Source organism: Oncorhynchus keta, chromosome 27 (genome assembly GCF_023373465.1).
Source record: "Oncorhynchus keta strain PuntledgeMale-10-30-2019 chromosome 27, Oket_V2, whole genome shotgun sequence".
Taxonomy (NCBI): Eukaryota; Metazoa; Chordata; class Actinopteri; order Salmoniformes; family Salmonidae; genus Oncorhynchus; species Oncorhynchus keta.
Genome location: NC_068447.1, coordinates 417,457 through 435,075, shown reverse-complemented (window position 1 = coordinate 435,075; position 17,619 = coordinate 417,457). Strand labels below are relative to the sequence as shown.

At 44.8% G+C, this 17,619-nt stretch overlaps 1 protein-coding gene across 7 annotated transcripts in view; it reads right to left on the bottom strand.

Annotated features, from left to right (window-relative positions):
• LOC127912310 (V-type proton ATPase subunit S1-like) overlaps positions 1–5,858 on the bottom strand; it is a 29,971-nt gene extending 24,113 nt beyond the window's left edge. For 6 of the 7 annotated variants that reach the window (XM_052481197.1, XM_052481199.1, XM_052481200.1 and 3 more), the window contains exon 1: positions 2,469–2,777. In XM_052481197.1, the coding sequence (XP_052337157.1) occupies positions 2,469–2,599 (131 nt within the window). In that variant the 5' untranslated portion in view covers positions 2,600–2,777. Of the gene's footprint in view, positions 1–2,468; positions 2,778–5,717 lie in introns of those variants that run through there. The other variant, XM_052481198.1, reaches the window with a different exon arrangement.
• Positions 5,859–17,619: the final 11,761 nt, after the last annotated feature.

Sequence of the window (17,619 nt, the reverse complement as noted above, 5' to 3'; positions counted from 1 at the left end):
TGGGCTGCCATTTCTGAGGCCAGTAACTCTAATGAACTTATCCTCTGCAACAGAGGTAACTCTGGGTCTTCCTTTCCTGTGGCGGTCCTCGTGAGAGCCAGTTGCATCATAGCGCTCGATGGTTTTTGCAACTGCACTACATATACCACCCCTACCTTGTCACAACACAACTGATTGGCTCAAATGCATTAAGGGAAAACAATTTAACATAACAAGTCACAACTGTTAATTGAAATGGATTCCAGGTGACTACCTCATGAAGCTGGTTGAGAGAATGCCAAAGGTGTGCAAAGCTGACATCAAGGCAAAGGGTGTCTACTTTGAAGAATCTAAAATATATTTTGATTTGTTTAACACTTTTTGGTTACTCCATGTTATTTCATAGTTATGATATTTTCTACAATGTAGAAAATAGTAAAAAATAAAGTAGGTGTCCAAACTTTTGACTGGTACTGTAAGTCAAAACTGTAACTAGGCCACTCAGGAACATTCAATGTCATCTTGGTAAGCAACTCCAGTGTATATATCGCCTTGTGTTTTAGGTAATTGTCATGCTAAAAGGTGAATTCATCTCCCAGTGTCTGTTGGAATGCAGACTGAAACAGGTTTTCCTCTAGGATTTTGCCTGTGCTTAGATTCAGGTTATTTTTATCAAATGACAAGCATGCCCAGAACATGATGCAGCCACCACCATGCTTAAAAACGTGAAGAGTGCAGGGTTTCCGTTAGCCGGTAATAGTCTGCTTTTGTCCGAAAAAAAATGGAAAAGCAGGCCATTTGTCAGAGAAAATAAGAAGAAATCCCAATGTGAAATAATGCGTTTTAGCCTATTCATTTATGGATATACCAGTAGACATAAATACATTTGACTGGTCATGCTTATCAGGCTATAGGTTCAATTGCATAATTTTGTGGGAGTAAATTGCCGTGTGTACATTCATTATGCATCTTATTCATCACACACATACAGCATACAGATACAACGCCGTTGAGTGGAAAATCAGACAGCGTGAGAGCTGTTGCATCTTCTGGTGTTAGACTACTGGGAACTCTGAAATTGCCCCAAACGTAATGCTTTGTATTCAGAACATAAAAGTACATTTCTTTGCCACACTGTATCTTTGTAGTAACTGGGTTTATTGATTCACCATCCAAAGTGTAATTAGTAACTTTACCAATTTTTTTTTACCAATAGTTGCCCTTCTGGTAAAAAAAAAGGCACTGCTTGACTGAGGGATCTTACAGATAATAGTGTGTGTGGGGTACAGAGATGAGGTAGTCATTCAAAAGTAACGTTAAATGCTATTATTGCACAGAGTATTGTGTGTAAGCCAGTGAAACAAAATCACAATGTAATACATTCAGGCTGTAACACAACAAAATGTGGAAAAAGTAAAGGGGTGTGAATACTTTCTGAAGGCCATTGCTCTAACGTGTGTTCTTCCTCCATTTTGATCCAGTGGCTATTCCTCAGCCTCAAACCTAAAGCTTCAATATAGCCTAAATATTTTGTCATTTAACTTTTTAAAATGTATTTAAAGGTGTAATATGCAGATATAATGTGAATGTCTAGCAACCTAAAGGTTGTGTTCAAATCTCATCATGGACAACTTTAGCAATTTAGCTAATTAGTAACTTTTCAACTACTTAGCATGTTAACTAACCCTTCCCCTAAACCTTTAACCTAACTTCTAACCTTAACCACTGACCTAGCTAATGTTAGTTACCAAGTTGACGTTAACCAAAACCAATTGTAATTCGTAACCATATCATACGAAATGGATGATGGACATCCACAAATTAATAAATACCATACGAAACGTAACATATCATACTAATATGGAGTGTCTCAGACATACCTGAAGAGTAATACGAAATGTTCTGAGACCAGGTTGGGCATGCTTATTGGTTGTGTGTGGTGCGTCGGCACAGAAACTTGATAGGGTTAGGGTTATGTGCATATATTTAACATAATTATAAATATAGCATTAAAATATAACTTCCCCCTAGCTGATAATTGTTTGCAGCCGGCTATGATAGTAATGTAATGGTTTGTGGTGGTCGGTGAGTCCTCAACCTTCTGGCCCATAACACAGTGTGGCATCGACAGTGCCAGAAAACCGTGCTGAAGTGGTGAAGTCGATAACCACGTCTACACAGGGTTGTTATTTGTGGTCGCATTCATTATTTTATGAGGGGAGAGGGTGTGCATTTTTTTACAGTACAAGGGGAGGGTCATGTGAAAATATTGTTAATGTTTTTTAATTTTTTTTTAATGATACGTCGAGTAACATGTTTTATTTCCCTTACTGGCTAGTGGCTTCACAGATGAATTGCCAAAATATAAAGTGGCTTGATAGTGCGCAAATAGGACAAGATCCCCGCTAGGAATATGAATGACAAGATGTCAACCAGCTTGCACGGTTACAAAGGCATCCCCAGACCAAAACCACACACACGCCTCTTACCCTTCACTCGTCCATAGCATCAGCGGCACCTGTTCGTCGCAGGTCCCGACGGAGAAGGTGCACAACACGGCCAGAAACACAGACACACAACCCCGACCCGATATCATTCTCATCCTCCGTTCGGCCGCCATCTTGAGATGCTCCAGGTTCTCGCTGAGGACTGGTTGTCACTAGTTATCACAAACACAAAGTAAAAATAGGTTATATCACATGTTTTTGTTGTTGTCTTAATTTAAAGGTTAATATTAGGCATACGGCTAGCAGTGTGGCTCAATGTAGGGTTGAAATCCCATTTTAGGAATAGGCGGGGTTTATGTATGACGTCGTGTTTGTGGTAACTAGTGACGACTGCGCGGAACCGGCGGTGCTTATTAAAAAACCCTGTAGAAAATATATCAATGGCTACAGAGGGACTTATCTTTAAAAGGTAGAGTCCTAAAAACCAAGGCTGAAGGTATCTCTAGACTAACATATGGCGCTCTATCTGTATATCTTGACGGTAAAATACGCAAGGAGATAGACCAGATGCTTTTCAACTCTCTGTGAAGAAACCGTACCCATTAGGAAAACTGTTGTAATGAACACTTATGAGTATGGTGGGCTGAATTTTCTGGACTTTACTACCTTAATACTTTTAAGATCAATTGGATAAAACAATTCCTAAATATACCCACTTCTATCTGGAATTGTATTCCTCATCATGTCTTCTCTACTTTTGGTGGCCTTAACTTCATGTTGGTTTGCAATTATAATATTGACAACGTTCCAGTGAAACGTTCTGCTTTTCATCGGCAGGTTTTCTTGTCATGGTCCTTAATTTATAAGCATAACTTTTCTCCACACAGATATTATTTATGGAATAATCGGGATATATTGTATAAAAATATCTCTTTGTTTTTAGAATATTGGTTCCGAAATAATATCCTATTGGTGTGCCAACTGGCAAATGCAGAGGGTTTTTCACTTAGTTAAAAGGAATTCTTATCACTTTTCAAGGTCCCTGTAACACCTAAAGATTTTACAATGGTTTTCACTTTACAAGGTCCCTGTAACACCTAAAGATTTTACAATGGTTTTCACTTTACAAGGTCCCTGTAACACCTAAAGATTTTACAATGGTTTTCACTTTACAAGGTCCCTGTAACACCTAAAGATTTTACAATGGTTTTCACTTTACAAGGTCCCTGTAACACCTAAAGATTTTACAATGGTTTTAGATGCCATTCCCTCAGGTGTTGTTTTATTATTCAGGAACATGTCAAGACCCTCAGAGCCTACCTTCTGTTGACCCTGTTGACTCATCAGTAGGAAGACCTGACCCTCAGAGCCTACCTTCCATTAACCCTGTTGACTCATCAGTAGGAAAGACCTGACCCTCAGAGCCTACCTTCTGTTGACCCTGTTGACTCATCAGTAGGAAAGACCTGACCCTCAGAGCCTACCTTCCATTAACCCTGTTGACTCATCAGTAGGAAAGACCTGACCCTCAGAGCCTACCTTCCATTGACCCTGTTGACTCATCAGTAGGAAAGACCTGACCCTCAGAGCCTACCTTCTGTTGACCCTGTTGACTCATCAGTAGGAAAGACCTGACCCTCAGAGCCTATCTTCCATTAACCCTGTTGACTCATCAGTAGGAAAGACCTGACCCTCAGAGCCTACCTTCTGTTGACCCTGTTGACTCATCAGTAGGGAAGACCTGACCCTCAGAGCCTACCTTCCATTAACCCTGTTGACTCATCAGTAGGAAAGACCTGACCCTCAGAGCCTACCTTCTGTTGACCCTGTTGACTCATCAGTAGGAAAGACCTGACCCTCAGAGCCTACCTTCTGTTGACCCTGTTGACTCATCAGTAGGGAAGACCTGACCCTCAGAGCCTACCTTCCATTAACCCTGTTGACTCATCAGTAGGAAAGACCTGACCCTCAGAGCCTACCTTCTGTTGACCCTGTTGACTCATCAGTAGGAAAGACCTGACCCTCAGAGCCTACCTTCCATTAACCCTGTTGACTCATCAGTAGGAAAGACCTGACCCTCAGAGCCTACCTTCCATTAACCCTGTTGACTCATCAGTAGGAAAGACCTGACCCTCAGAGCCTACCTTCTGTTGACCCTGTTGACTCATCAGTAGGGAAGACCTGACCCTCAGAGCCTACCTTCCATTAACCCTGTTGACTCATCAGTAGGAAAGACCTGACCCTCAGAGCTTACCTTCTGTTGACCCTGTTGACTCATCAGTAGGAAAGACCTGACCCTCAGAGCCTACCTTCCATTAACCCTGTTGACTCATCAGTAGGAAAGTGTTTCTCTTTTGGTCCATTCAACAACAGAGCGATATGAACCTTGTTTCAGCAGGATGTTGTATCTAAATGTCATGCCTTATTGGAACGGATTTATTGATCATATCTGTTGGAAAAAGGTTTGGATGTTGCCACACACATACCTACTTGTTAACAAAATTAAGGAAGTTTCCTTTAAAATGATTCATAAATATTATCCTGCCAACCACTATATGAAGAAGTTTAAAGAAAAACATAAACTCAAGTTGTACATTTTGTAATGACCACCCAGAAACAGTGTTGCATCTTTTTGGCATTGTATTCATGTAAGAAAAATCTGGCAAGACATCAGTAGATTTATAATTGAACAGATTTATGAAGATTTTACACTATTATGGAGAGATGTACTGCTTGGACTCTTTACCTACGATAGAAATAAGCTGAAACAATTTTATGTAATTAATTTCATTATTCTTTTGGCCAAATTTCACACAAATGTACATTTACAAACAAAACACCACATTTTCATACCTTACCAAATGAAATTTAACTGTATTTTAAGACAATTAAATACTCTACTAACAAAAAAGTGTATGTATGTCCTTGTGTAACGTGATCTTGTATCCCCTAGCCCAATTGTCCTTTGTATATTATTCTGTATTAATTTGTTGTTAATAAAATATTTTTTAAATATCCGGGTGGGCTCCAAGATGGCAGCTTGAACATATGCTTCCAACTTTTGAAAGATAGTTGAAAGTGTATTATTTTGAAATACCAAATTAATATTTTGCTTGCTAGAAACAACCAGATCATTGACGATTTAAGATTGTATTTTTCTAAATGTCACAGCGCGCTGATAGAAAGAGAAATCTTATGGCTAACACCTCAGCTAGCAATGCTCAGACTTCATCCAATATCATTATGCAGGAGACAAATACTTTGATTGACAACTGCCACAACTATACTGACCTGACAGACTCCATAGCTGTGTTAGAATACCCATACTAAAATACTGTATACTACATACTTAATGAGTATATACTACATACTATTAGTTTATTTTAGTATGCTGTAAACGGAACAGTATCCTTTCAGTTGAGCGTAGTAGCTCTTCGGCGGTCTACCGGAAGTTGATGCTGTTGCTATGCAACCTCTTGCTAGCTAGTTAGCATAACAAATGACTGGTTAGACATTTTACGACAACAGGTGTGTTCTTAAATTCAATCTGGAGTGCCAGAGTGGGCTCATAAATTCAGAGCTTTGTCAGATTGCCGTTTGTAAATTCAGAGCGCACACTGGATGCTCGGGCAGATTTGAGCGTTTTGACCTAACAACAGCAGTCAAGCACCCAAACTATTTTCGTCAAGCACCCAAACTGTTTAGCTTGCTAGCTACTTCCAGACATAAATGAGAGAACACCCCACTCTGACCATTTTACTCGCCTAGCAGAGCTGGTTAGGCAGTTTTCATGTTACCCAGAGCGTTGGTGATTAACTGTTGCTGGCAACAATTTAATTAAGCTCGCAAGTTAAGGCCATTCAACCGGTGTTGAGCGCTAGTAAATTCATTATTCTGCGCTCAGTGCTCTGAAATCGAATAGATAGCCAGCGAGAGTTTACAAAAGCACCCGAATGTCCAGTGAGAACGCACGACTATACCATTTAGCTAAAAATGACGGGAATAATCAAGTCAATGAACTTTGTGTTTAGTTAGATAGCCTACAGTTGGCAAGTTTTATATATAAATAGCCAACTAACGTAGGTAACGAGCTAACATACCGGTACATACTGCTGCAATGATATGCTATGTGGTTCGTAAGGCCAGCAAAGCTAACAAATTATCAGCCAATATAACATGTAAGGTAACTTATTTGAAAAGTAATTACTTTATTACATTGCTCAACACTGTGTTAACATTTGTGATAATTAGTTAAAGCAATGAATTTGTATCCGCTATTGTTGGACTTTCGCTGCATATTTTCCTCAATTTCCTTCAAATCTTAAAACGATGTGAAGCCACGGTAATTTCCCGAAGAATTGCATTTTGGACCTTAAAGTATGGAAATAGTGTCCTCTGCCTGTATACTTCATATTTTGGCGAATTTAGTACGACATCTGGGAAATTTTGCCATACTAACTATATCCATACTATGACCAAAAAGCATACTATATACTATGTTCCTGTCACAAACAGAATGGTTAGTGTGGGTAGTATGAGTATTTGAACACTGCTTATGACACTAGGGTTGCCAGGTCAAATAAAAAAATTGCCCATGACCACTCAAAACCCACCCAAAAGGCCTGAAAATCAAATTGTATTGGTCACATACACATGGTAAGCAGATGTTATTGCGAGTGTAATGCTTATGCTTCTAGATCCGACAGTGCAGCGGTATCTAACAGGTAATATCTAAGAATTCCGCAACAAAACCTAATATCTAACAAATTCCACAACAAAACCTAATATCTAACAAATTCCACAACAAAACCTAATACACACAATCTAGTAAAGGAATGGGATGAGAATATATAAGTATAAAATACATGGATGAGCAGTGACAGAGTGGCTAAAATGCAATAGATAGTAAAGAATAGATAGTGAAGGATACAGTATACAGTACTACTGTACATATGAGGTGAGTTGTGCGAGATATGTAAAGATTCTTAAAGTGGCATTATTAAAGTGACTAGTGTTCCATTTATTAAAGTGGCCAATGGTATCAAGTCTGTAGGTAGCCAGACGCCTCTCTGTGCTCGTGGTGGTGGTTTAACAATCTGATGGCTTCATTGTGTTTTCCTCAAAATAATAATTATTGCAAGCTATGACGACATAATAAAGTCGTTTGAATTTGTGGCATTAGAAAAGATCATCTGCCCTTATTATACTCGCCAGATAAGTTTCCATCAGTGGCTGTCGGTTTAACTCGTTTGACTGCTATGATTAAGCAATAAGGTCAATATACCACGGCTAAGGGCTGTTCTTAAGCACAACAAAATGTGGAGTGCCTGGATATAGCCGTTAGCCGTGGTATATTGGCCATACACCATAAACACCAGGGGTGCCTTATCGCTATTATAAACTGGTTACCAATGTAATTAGAGCAGTAAAAAGTAACCTTTTGTCATACCCATGGTATATGGTCTGATAAACCACAGCTTTCAGACCATCGATCACTACATCCCCAGAGGTTTGTGCTGACTGTACAGAGATTTACACAACCGGTTAAATGGCATGCCTTGAGAAGGTAAGAACAATATGTATGTCAGGAGAAGTGCAGCATTATAGTAAGGAGATGTATACTTGGAATACAGAGGAGGAATGGAGGGAAAAAGAGAGGCAGAGGAGGTCTAAGAGAGAGAGGGAGGAAGAGGAGGTCTAAGAGAGAGAGGGAGGAAGAGGAGGTCTAAGAGAGAGAGGGAGGAAGAGGGTGAACTTGAGTTGATTAAAAATTGTGAACAAAGGGAGATGGTTTGTTAAAGAAGAATGGTAGAACATGTAAGCAGAGTGAGTTGAATACAGGAGGAGGAATGGAAGTGAAGGAGGGTGAAGTATCTGAGGTGGTAGGTGTGTTCTCGGAGCCTGAGGCTTACACCGAGGGTCAGGTTAAAGATGATTCTATGTTAGTAGGAGTGACGTTTTTGGAAAAAGTGGACCCCTGTCTCTTGGCTGATCCATTTGTGGGTTCAGGATGGGTGAAAACAGAGTTGGGTGCTGTGGAATCGGTGAGGGTAACCAGAAGTGGTCTTGTGATAATTCTTTGTGTTTCTGCTGGTCAGAGGGAGAAGGCGCTCTGTGTTAAACTAATGGGGGAAGAGATGTGACTTGTTTTGCTCTCAAGGAAAGGGCTCCACTGAAAGGAGTGATTACTGGGATAGAGGAAAATGTGAAAGTCGACCAACTGAACGGGAAGATTCTCAGTGCTTGTGATGCTCGTTGTTTGGTGTGACTCAGACAGGGTGGTGTGAGTTGTGAAACAGAAGAGTCGTTGTCTGTCCTGTGATGTTGAGTATTTTCCCGACAAAGTGATATTAGGATATAGGAGTTAATCTGTACAAACTTTTGTGTCGAATAAATTACGTTGTTACAGGTGTCAAGCTTATGGGGCGGCAGCGTAGCCTAGTGGTTAGAGCGTTGGACTAGTAACCGGAAGGTTGCAAGTTCAAACCCCTGAGCTGACAAGGTACAAATCTGTCGTTCTGCCCCTAAACAGGCAGTTAACCCACTGTTCCTAGGCCGTCATTGAAAATAAGAATTTGTTCTTAACTGATCTTAAATAAAGGTAAAATAAAAAAATTAAAAAATGGGCATGTGACAGCAGTGTGTAGAAGGGAGGTTCCTATGTGACAGCAGTGTGTAGTAGGGAGGTTCCTATGTGACAGCAGTGTGTATGAGGGAGGTTCCTATGTGACAGCAGTGTGTATGAGGGAGGTTCCTATGTGACAGCAGTGTGTATGAGGGAGGTTCCTATGTGACAGCAGTGTGTAGGAGGGAGGTTCCTATGTGGCAGCAGTGTGTAGGAGGGAGGTTCCTATGTGACAGCAGTGTGGAGGAGGGAGGTTCCTATGTGACAGCAGTGTGTATGAGGGAGGTTCCTATGTGACAGCAGTGTGTATGAGGGAGGTTCCTATGTGACAGCAGTGTGGAGGAGGGAGGTTCCTATATGGCAGCAGTGTGGAGGAGGGAGGTTCCTATGTGACAGCAGTGTGGAGGAGGGAGGTTCCTATGTGGCAGCAGTGTGTAGTAGGGAGGTTCCTATGTGGCAGCAGTGTGTAGTAGGGAGGTTCCTATGTGACAGCAGTGTGTAGGAGGGAGGTTCCTATGTGACAGCAGTGTGTAGGAGGGAGGTTCCTATGTGACAGCAGTGTGGAGGAGGGAGGTTCCTATGTGACAGCAGTGTGGAGGAGGGAGGTTCCTATGTGACAGCAGTGTGTAGGAGGGAGGTTCCTATGTGGCAGCAGTGTGTAGGAGGGAGGTTCCTATGTGACAGCAGTGTGTAGGAGGGAGGTTCCTAGATGTTCCTATGTGACAGCAGTGTGGAGGAGGGAGGTTCCTATGTGACAGCAGTGTGTAGTAGGGAGGTTCCTATGTGACAGCAGTGAGTAGGAGGGAGGTTCCTAGATGTTCCTATGTGGCAGCAGTGTGTAGGAGGGAGGTTCCTATGTGACAGCAGTGTGTAGTAGGGAGGTTCCTATGTGACAGCAGTGTGGAGGAGGGAGGCTCCTATGTGACAGCAGTGTGTAGTAGGGAGGTTCCTATGTGACAGCAGTGTGTAGGAGGGAGGTTCCTATGTGACAGCAGTGTGTAGGAGGGAGGTTCCTATGTGGCAGCAGTGTGTAGGAGGGAGGTTCCTATGTGACAGCAGTGTGTAGGAGGGAGGTTCCTATGTGACAGCAGTGTGTAGGAGGGAGGTTCCTATGTGGCAGCAGTGTGTAGGAGGGAGGTTCCTAGATGTTCCTATGTAGCAGCAGTGTGTAGGAGGGAGGTTCCTAGATGTTCCTATGTAGCAGCAGTGTGTAGGAGGGAGGTTCCTAGATGTTCCTATGTGACAGCAGTGTGTATGAGGGAGGTTCCTATGTGACAGCAGTGTGTAGGAGGGAGGTTCCTCGATGTTCTTATGTGACAGCAGTGTGTAGGAGGGAGGTTCCTATGTGACAGCAGTGTGTAGGAGGGAGGTTCCTATGTGACAGCAGTGTGTAGGAGGGAGGTTCCTAGATGTTCCTATGTGGCAGCAGTGTGTAGGAGGGAGGTTCCTATGTGACAGCAGTGTGTAGGAGGGAGGTTCCTATGTGACAGCAGTGTGTAGGAGGGAGGTTCCTATGTGACAGCAGTGTGTAGGAGGGAGGTTCCTATGTGACAGCAGTGTGTAGGAGGGAGGTTCCTATGTGACAGCAGTGTGTAGGAGGGAGGTTCCTATGTGGTAGGAGGGAGGTTCCTATGTGACAGCAGTGTGTCGGAGGGAGGTTCCTATGTGACAGCAGTGTGTCGGAGGGAGGTTCCTATGTGACAGCAGTGTGTCGGAGGGAGGTTCCTAGGTGTGAGACATGTGCCGAAGGGAATGAGACAAAGGAATGTGTAGCATTGGGGAAAGTAGTGGTATGTGTTAACTGCAGGGGTGCCCATGGGACTGGGCACCCCTGAAAAACCTGGAATGGGGAGGTGTGTCCAAACTATTGACTGGTACTGTATAGAAATGTGATATTTCTGTTTTGTATTTTCTATAAATATGCAAAAATGTCTCAAAATCTATTTTTTCTTTGTCATTATGGGGTATTGTGTGTAGATTGATGACGGAAAAACAATTTAATCCATTTTAGAATAAGGCTGTAAGGTGACAAAATGTGGAAAATGTCAAGGGGTCTGAATATTTTCCGAATGCACTGTACATTGTAATATTGTTGTATGGTGGTATTATACATGTTGTATTGTAGATATGTAGTGGTGTAGTAATGTTATATAATGTACTGTTTAATCTTGTGTTTTATATGTAATGTAATGTAACTGCCTTAATGTGTTTGGACCCCAGGAAGAGTAGCTGCTGACTTGGCAGGAACTAGTGGGGATCCATAATAAACCCCAAGAAGAGTAGCCGCTGCCTTGGCAGGAACTAGTGGGGATCCATAATAAACCCCAGGAAGAGTAGCTGCTGCCTTGGCAGGAATGAATGGGGATCCATAATAAACACCAGGAAGAGTAGCTGCTGCCTTGGCAGGATGTCACGTAGAGTAGACCAGAAGGCTAAACTGGATAACCTAACCTCTATCAAAATAAAAAGATGGCGGAACCGCAAAAGTTCTTCTGTGCAAAGGTGTTTATTTACAAGTGAATTCCGGAACAAAAAACAACAGTACTGCCATCAACATCTACCTTATGGGACAGCTTAAAAACAATGCTGCCCCATCCACAGCTCAATCCAAAATAACCTTTCCCCATGACTGAAAGAGAGGCTCCTTTTGTAGGGCTAGCCCCTCCCCTCAGAACAATTAACCCTGGTTAATTAATCAATTAATAATACAAACATACATTTTCCATGAACTAAACATACTAAAGGATATACATTGCAACACGGTTTTAAACAATATCACAACATAACATTTACAACATTACATCACTACTGACAATATCTTTCAATATGCCCATGTGCATTAATGAGCCATTTGGGACAGGCACTATAAAGCCAACCCAATTCCCTGAGCTCGGGTCCTTTTCCAGCATACCCGGAAGCTACAGAGATGGAGAGAGAGAAACAGAACAAACAAACAATGCGCTCATCCACAACATTGATAAGTATAAAATGCATGCACCAATTGCGCAGGGAGGAGTGATGAATATGTGTGTGCGTTAAAGAACCAAATGCTGCCCGCGGCCAGTGACGGACTTCTACGTCACATTACCTTCCTCCTCTCCTGAAGCGACCATGTACGGGAGCCTTGATAGGTAGTCCGCAGTAACGTTCTCTTTTCCTGCCTTGTGACGGACACAGAACCTGAAGGGCTGGAGCTCCAGATACCACCTGGTCACACGAGAATTCCGGTCCTTCATGGTCTGGATCCAGGTCAGTGCTCTGTGGTCCGTGTGCAGGTCAAATTCCCTCCCAAGAAGGTAGTAACGGAGGCTATCTAGGGCCCACTTTATAGCCAGGCACTCCTTTTCGATTGTAGAATACCTGGTTTCCCTGGGCAACAGCTTCCGACTCAGGTACAGCACAGGAAGCTCTTCTCTTGGCTCCCCTTGGGCCAGTACAGCTCCAATTCCTACAGCCGAAGCGTCCACCTGCACGAGAAATCTCTTCTGAAAATCAGGGGTCTGGAGAACAGGGAATGAGCACAGTCGTTTTTCAGTGTCATGAAGGCTTCCTCACACTCCTCAGTCCACTTCACAGGGTTGCTGGCCCCCTTCGAAGTGAGGTTGGTCAGAGGACAGCGATGGTCGAAAACTGTGGAATGAATCTCCGGTACCACCCTGCCAGACCTAGGAAGGACTTCACCTGTTTCTTGGTTCTGGGTTGAGGGCTATTCCTGATGGACTCCACTTTCTCCACCTGAGGCCGAACTTCACCCTTACCCAGCTGGTAACCCAGGTACTTTGTCTCCTGTTTCGCCCACTCACACTTCAGGAGGTTAAGCGTGAGGCCTGCTTCATGGATCTTCCCCAGAACTCTGCTAAGATGCTGTATGTGCTCCTCCCAGGAGTGGCTGTAGATCACCACGTCGTCCAAGTAAGCAGCACAGTAATCGTCACAGTCCTGGAGGACCTTGTCCATCAGCCTCTGGAAAGTCGCAGGGGCCCCATGAAGGCCAAACGGCATGACCTTGAACTGGAACAGGCCCATTGGCGTCCGGAATGCAGTGTAGGCCTTGGATTGTTCATCCAGGGGCACCTGCCAGTACCCTTTGCAGAGATCCAATGTGGTGATGTAATGAGCTCTACCTATTCTCTCCAGTAAGTCGTCAATGCGGGGCATGGGATAGGCATCAAACTGGGAGATGGCATTCACCTTACGGAAGTCCATGCAGACGCGCAAAGAGCCATCCTTCTTTGGGACAATGACAATAGGGCTGCTCCATTCACTTGAAGATGGCTCGACAACATCCATCTCTATCATGGTGTGGACCTCTTCCTTGAGGGCTACCACCAACCTCTCAGGCACACGGTAAGGATGCTGGTGGACAGGGTTCTGGCCAGGTTTCAAACGAATGACGTGTTCTAGGACTTTGGTTCTTCCTGGTCTCTGACTGAAGAGGGCCGGATACTTGCTAAACAGCTGCTTCAGCTCATCTTGCTTGTCTTCTTCCAGGTGAGCCAGTATGACTTCTGCTCGTTCTTTCCATGCCTCTGTGACCCCATCCGACTCATCCTCTTCTACTCTGCGGACCAGAAAGGACTTTCCTTTGGAGAGTTCCTCTCTCTCCTCCCAGGCCTTGAGAAGGTTCACATGGTAGGTTTGCTTCTTCTTACCCTTGTCCGGGTGCAGCACCTCGTAGGTCACTGGGCCCATCTTCCTCCCGATTAGGTACGGTCCTTGCCATTGCGCAAGGAGCTTGCTGGTAGACGAGGGAAGGAGGAGCAGGACTTTCTGTCCTGGCTCAAACTCTCTGTGGCGAGCGTGCTGGTCATAGCCTCTCTTCTGGGCCTTCTGGGCTTGCTGAAGGTTTGCTCTAGCTTCCTCTCTGTACCGTTCCAACCTGTCTCGCATCTGGAGGACATACTGGACAATCCCCTGTCCTGAGGTAGCTACTGGGGAACCTTCCCAGCACTTCTTCAGCAGGTCCAATGGTCCTTGCACTGGCCATCCATAGAGGAGTTCGAATGGCGAGAAACCTGTCGATGCCTGAGGCACCTCCCTGTAAGCAAAAAGCAGAAAGGGTAACCACTTATCCCAGTCTTTACCAGTGTCAGCCACAAACTTCCTCAACATGTTCTTGAGCGTTTGATTGAATCTCTCTACGAGCCCATCCGTTTGGGGATGGTAGGGAGTAGTCCTCAAGCCTTTAATGCCCAGCTGTCGGTGGAGTTGAACCATCAGTCGCGAGGTGAAGTTTGTCCCTTGGTCCATCAGGATTTCATCTGGGATTCCTACACGAGAGAAGAGCTGAACAAGAGCACTGATTATTTTTGGAGTGGTTATGGAACGGAGTGGGAAGGCTTCTGGGAACCGGGTGGCATAGTCACAGATCACCAATATATACTTGTAACCAGCACTACTCTTCTCCAAGGGTCCAACAATGTCCATTGCAATTCTCTTGAATGGGGTAGAGATAACAGGCAGTGAACATAGAGGAGCCCGTTCAGACCTACGGACAGCACTGGTTTTCTGGCACGTGGGGCATGATTTGCAGTATTTTTGTACATCAGTATACATGGAGGGCCAAAAGAAACGGGAGCCTAGCCTAAGATAGGTCTTATGTTGCCCTAGATGGCCTGCCCATGGAACTGTATGTGCAAGGTTGAGAACAAGTGGTCTACAGGTAGATGGCACCACCAACTTCCTGCTATCTGCCTCTGACCCAAGGTAGAGTATGTGGTTGTCTACTGTGTAAATCCCCCACATGAAGATTGACTGTCCCCAGCTAAGGCCTTGTCAAACAAACATTTCAAGGTTGCGTCAGACTTCTGCAGTGTAGCAAAATTTTGTGGAACATCCCATTGCACCTCTAACCCAGACACATCAGCAACAGGTACAGGGGTTCCCACATACTTCTCAAGACGCCGCTGGCGGCGTGACTTTCTGGGCCCTTTGGTTCCCCCTCGCACAGACTATCACACAAGTCAGGCAGAGGTTGTAAACCAGCTTTGGCCTGGGCACGAGTGACAACTGAACATGCCATCTGAACATCAGACTGGCAAACTGACTGCTCATATAGCTGACCCCCACACTTCCCAACAGATCAGAGAGTACAGGCACATCCCTCCCCAAAATCATCTCAAAAGGTAGCTTCTCCATTACCCCAACTTTGAGGAGGTATTTCTGACCCTGAATATCAACTGTGAGCTCAGCTGTGGGCTGCTGTGACTGGTCACCATGAACACATTGGATCAGTGTCTGATGACCATAATCAATGTCATTAACAGGTACATTACATTTTCTGATCAATGACAGGGAACTGCCGGTGTCAATCATTGCAGTAAGACTTTTACCATTCACTTTTACAGGTACCAAGCATGACCCTTCCAGAGTCTGTCTATTCTGAACACCATCCCCTCTCTGGGTACATAACAGTAACCTGAGAGCTTGGATTTACGTAGCGGACACATTGAAGCTTTGTGCCCCTGCTGCCGGCAGTAAAAACAGGTCAGACCCCTCCCATCAGAGCGAACTGCATGATCCCTTATCTCCCTCCCAGACACATAACCCCCAGAGTTACCTCCACCATCTCTGGCGTTTCTGATGTCCCTTGTGTCTCTGAGACTCCTTGGAGCGGGTGCTGCAGGTTGTGGTGGGCCCCCTTTACGTGCATTAAGATACTGCAGGGCAAGCTTGGCCGCCATAAGCCCGTCCTGGGCTCGTGCTCTCGGACCCAGGTTCGAATGTCGTGTGGTAGAACTTGTAGAAGTTGCTCGAGGATGATGACCTCCCGATTTAGTCCTGTGTCTTCTCCCCGGTTGAACCCATCGTCGGTAGAGACCCTTGAGGCGGTGGTACGTCTCTGTCGGCGACTCACCCGATGGCGTTGATGCAGCTCTGAAGCGTTGACGGTAGGTTTCCGGTGAGATGTCAAACTTCACCAGCAGCGCTTCCTTCAAGCCCTTGTAGACATTGGACAGCCCCTCATCCATTGCTGTGTAAGCCTCTAAGGCCTTGCCCGTGAGCAATGGGACAAGCCTGCAGGCCCACTCTACCTCAGGCCACTGCCACGTCTTAGCCATGCGCTCAAACCTCAGCAGGTAGTTTTCAATGTCCTCCCCCTGCTGGTATGCGGGCATCTCTGGCTCCTTCCTCAGGAATGCTGGAAGATGGACGTTAACACTGCTGGACTGGTCTCCTGGTGCTGGCCTCATTACTGCTTGGGGTGCCTGCTGTGGAGTTGAAGTCCCTGCTGCATCGAGCCTTTGTCGTCCTGGTGTTGGAAGACCCAATCTTGGGCTCTCACTGACGAGTTCCGCCTGGTGGGGAGCTGTGAGGATAGATTGGCGTAGGCCACGTAACTCCTGCTTGAGGTCTTCGTCCCTCCTCTCAAGGCAGGTGAAAAGTTGCTGAAAAAGGGTTACCATGGTTGGGTGTGGTTCTGGTCCCCCAACTGCTCCTTCAGTCAGCAGCTCACCCAGTTCTGGTTGTCTTTGGCCCCCGCGGTCGGGCTCCTAGTTTCTCATACTTGACCTCTTCTTCACCAGACGATTCCATGGTATTCCACCCCGGTTCAACTTCAGGTACCTTTTCTGACAGTTGATGCTGTTGCTGAGAACGCAATCCTGTACGCATTCCTTTACCTCTCTTGTTGGAATTCACTGATTTGCGGTACGCCATCCCACCACTGCCACCATATGTCACGTAGAGTAGACCAGAAGGCTAAACTGGATAACCTAACCTCTATCAAAATAAAAAGATGGCGGAACCGCAAAAGTTCTTCTGTGCAAAGGTGTTTATTTACAAGTGAATTCCGGAACAAAAAACAACAGTACTGCCATCAACATCTACCTTATGGGACAGCTTAAAAACAATGCTGCCCCATCCACAGCTCAATCCATTGTTAACTTATCTTATAATGGCGCAGGGAGGAGTGATGAATATGTGTGTGCGTTAAAGAACCAAATGCTGCCCGCGGCCAGTGACGGACTTCTACGTCACACAGGAACTAATGGGGATCCATAATAAACCCCAGGAAGATTAGCTGCTGCCTTGGCAGGAACTAATGGGGATCCAAAATAAACCCCAGGAAGAGTAGCTGCTGCCTTGGCAGGAACTAATGGGGATCCATAATAAACCCCAGGAAGAGTAGCTGCTGCCTTGGCAGGAACTAATGGGGATCCAAAATAAACCCCAGGAAGAGTAGCTGCTGCCTTGGCAGGAACTAATGGGGATCCATAATAAACCCCAGGTAGAGTAGCTGCTGCCTTGGCAGGAACTAATGGGGATCCATAATAAACCCCAGGAAGAGTAGCTGCTGCCTTGGCAGGAACTAATGGGGGTCCATAATAAACCCCAGGAAGAGTAGCTGCTGCCTTGGCAGGAACTAATGGGGGTCCATAATAAACCCCAGGAAGAGTAGCTGCTGCCTTGGCAGGAACTAATGGGTTTCCATAATAAACACCAGGAAGAGTAGCTGCTGCCTTGGCAGGAACTAATGGGGATCCATAATAAACCCCAGGAAGAGTAGTTGCGAAACTCAGTAAAATCGTTGAAATTGTTGTATGTTGCGTTTATATCATTGTTCAG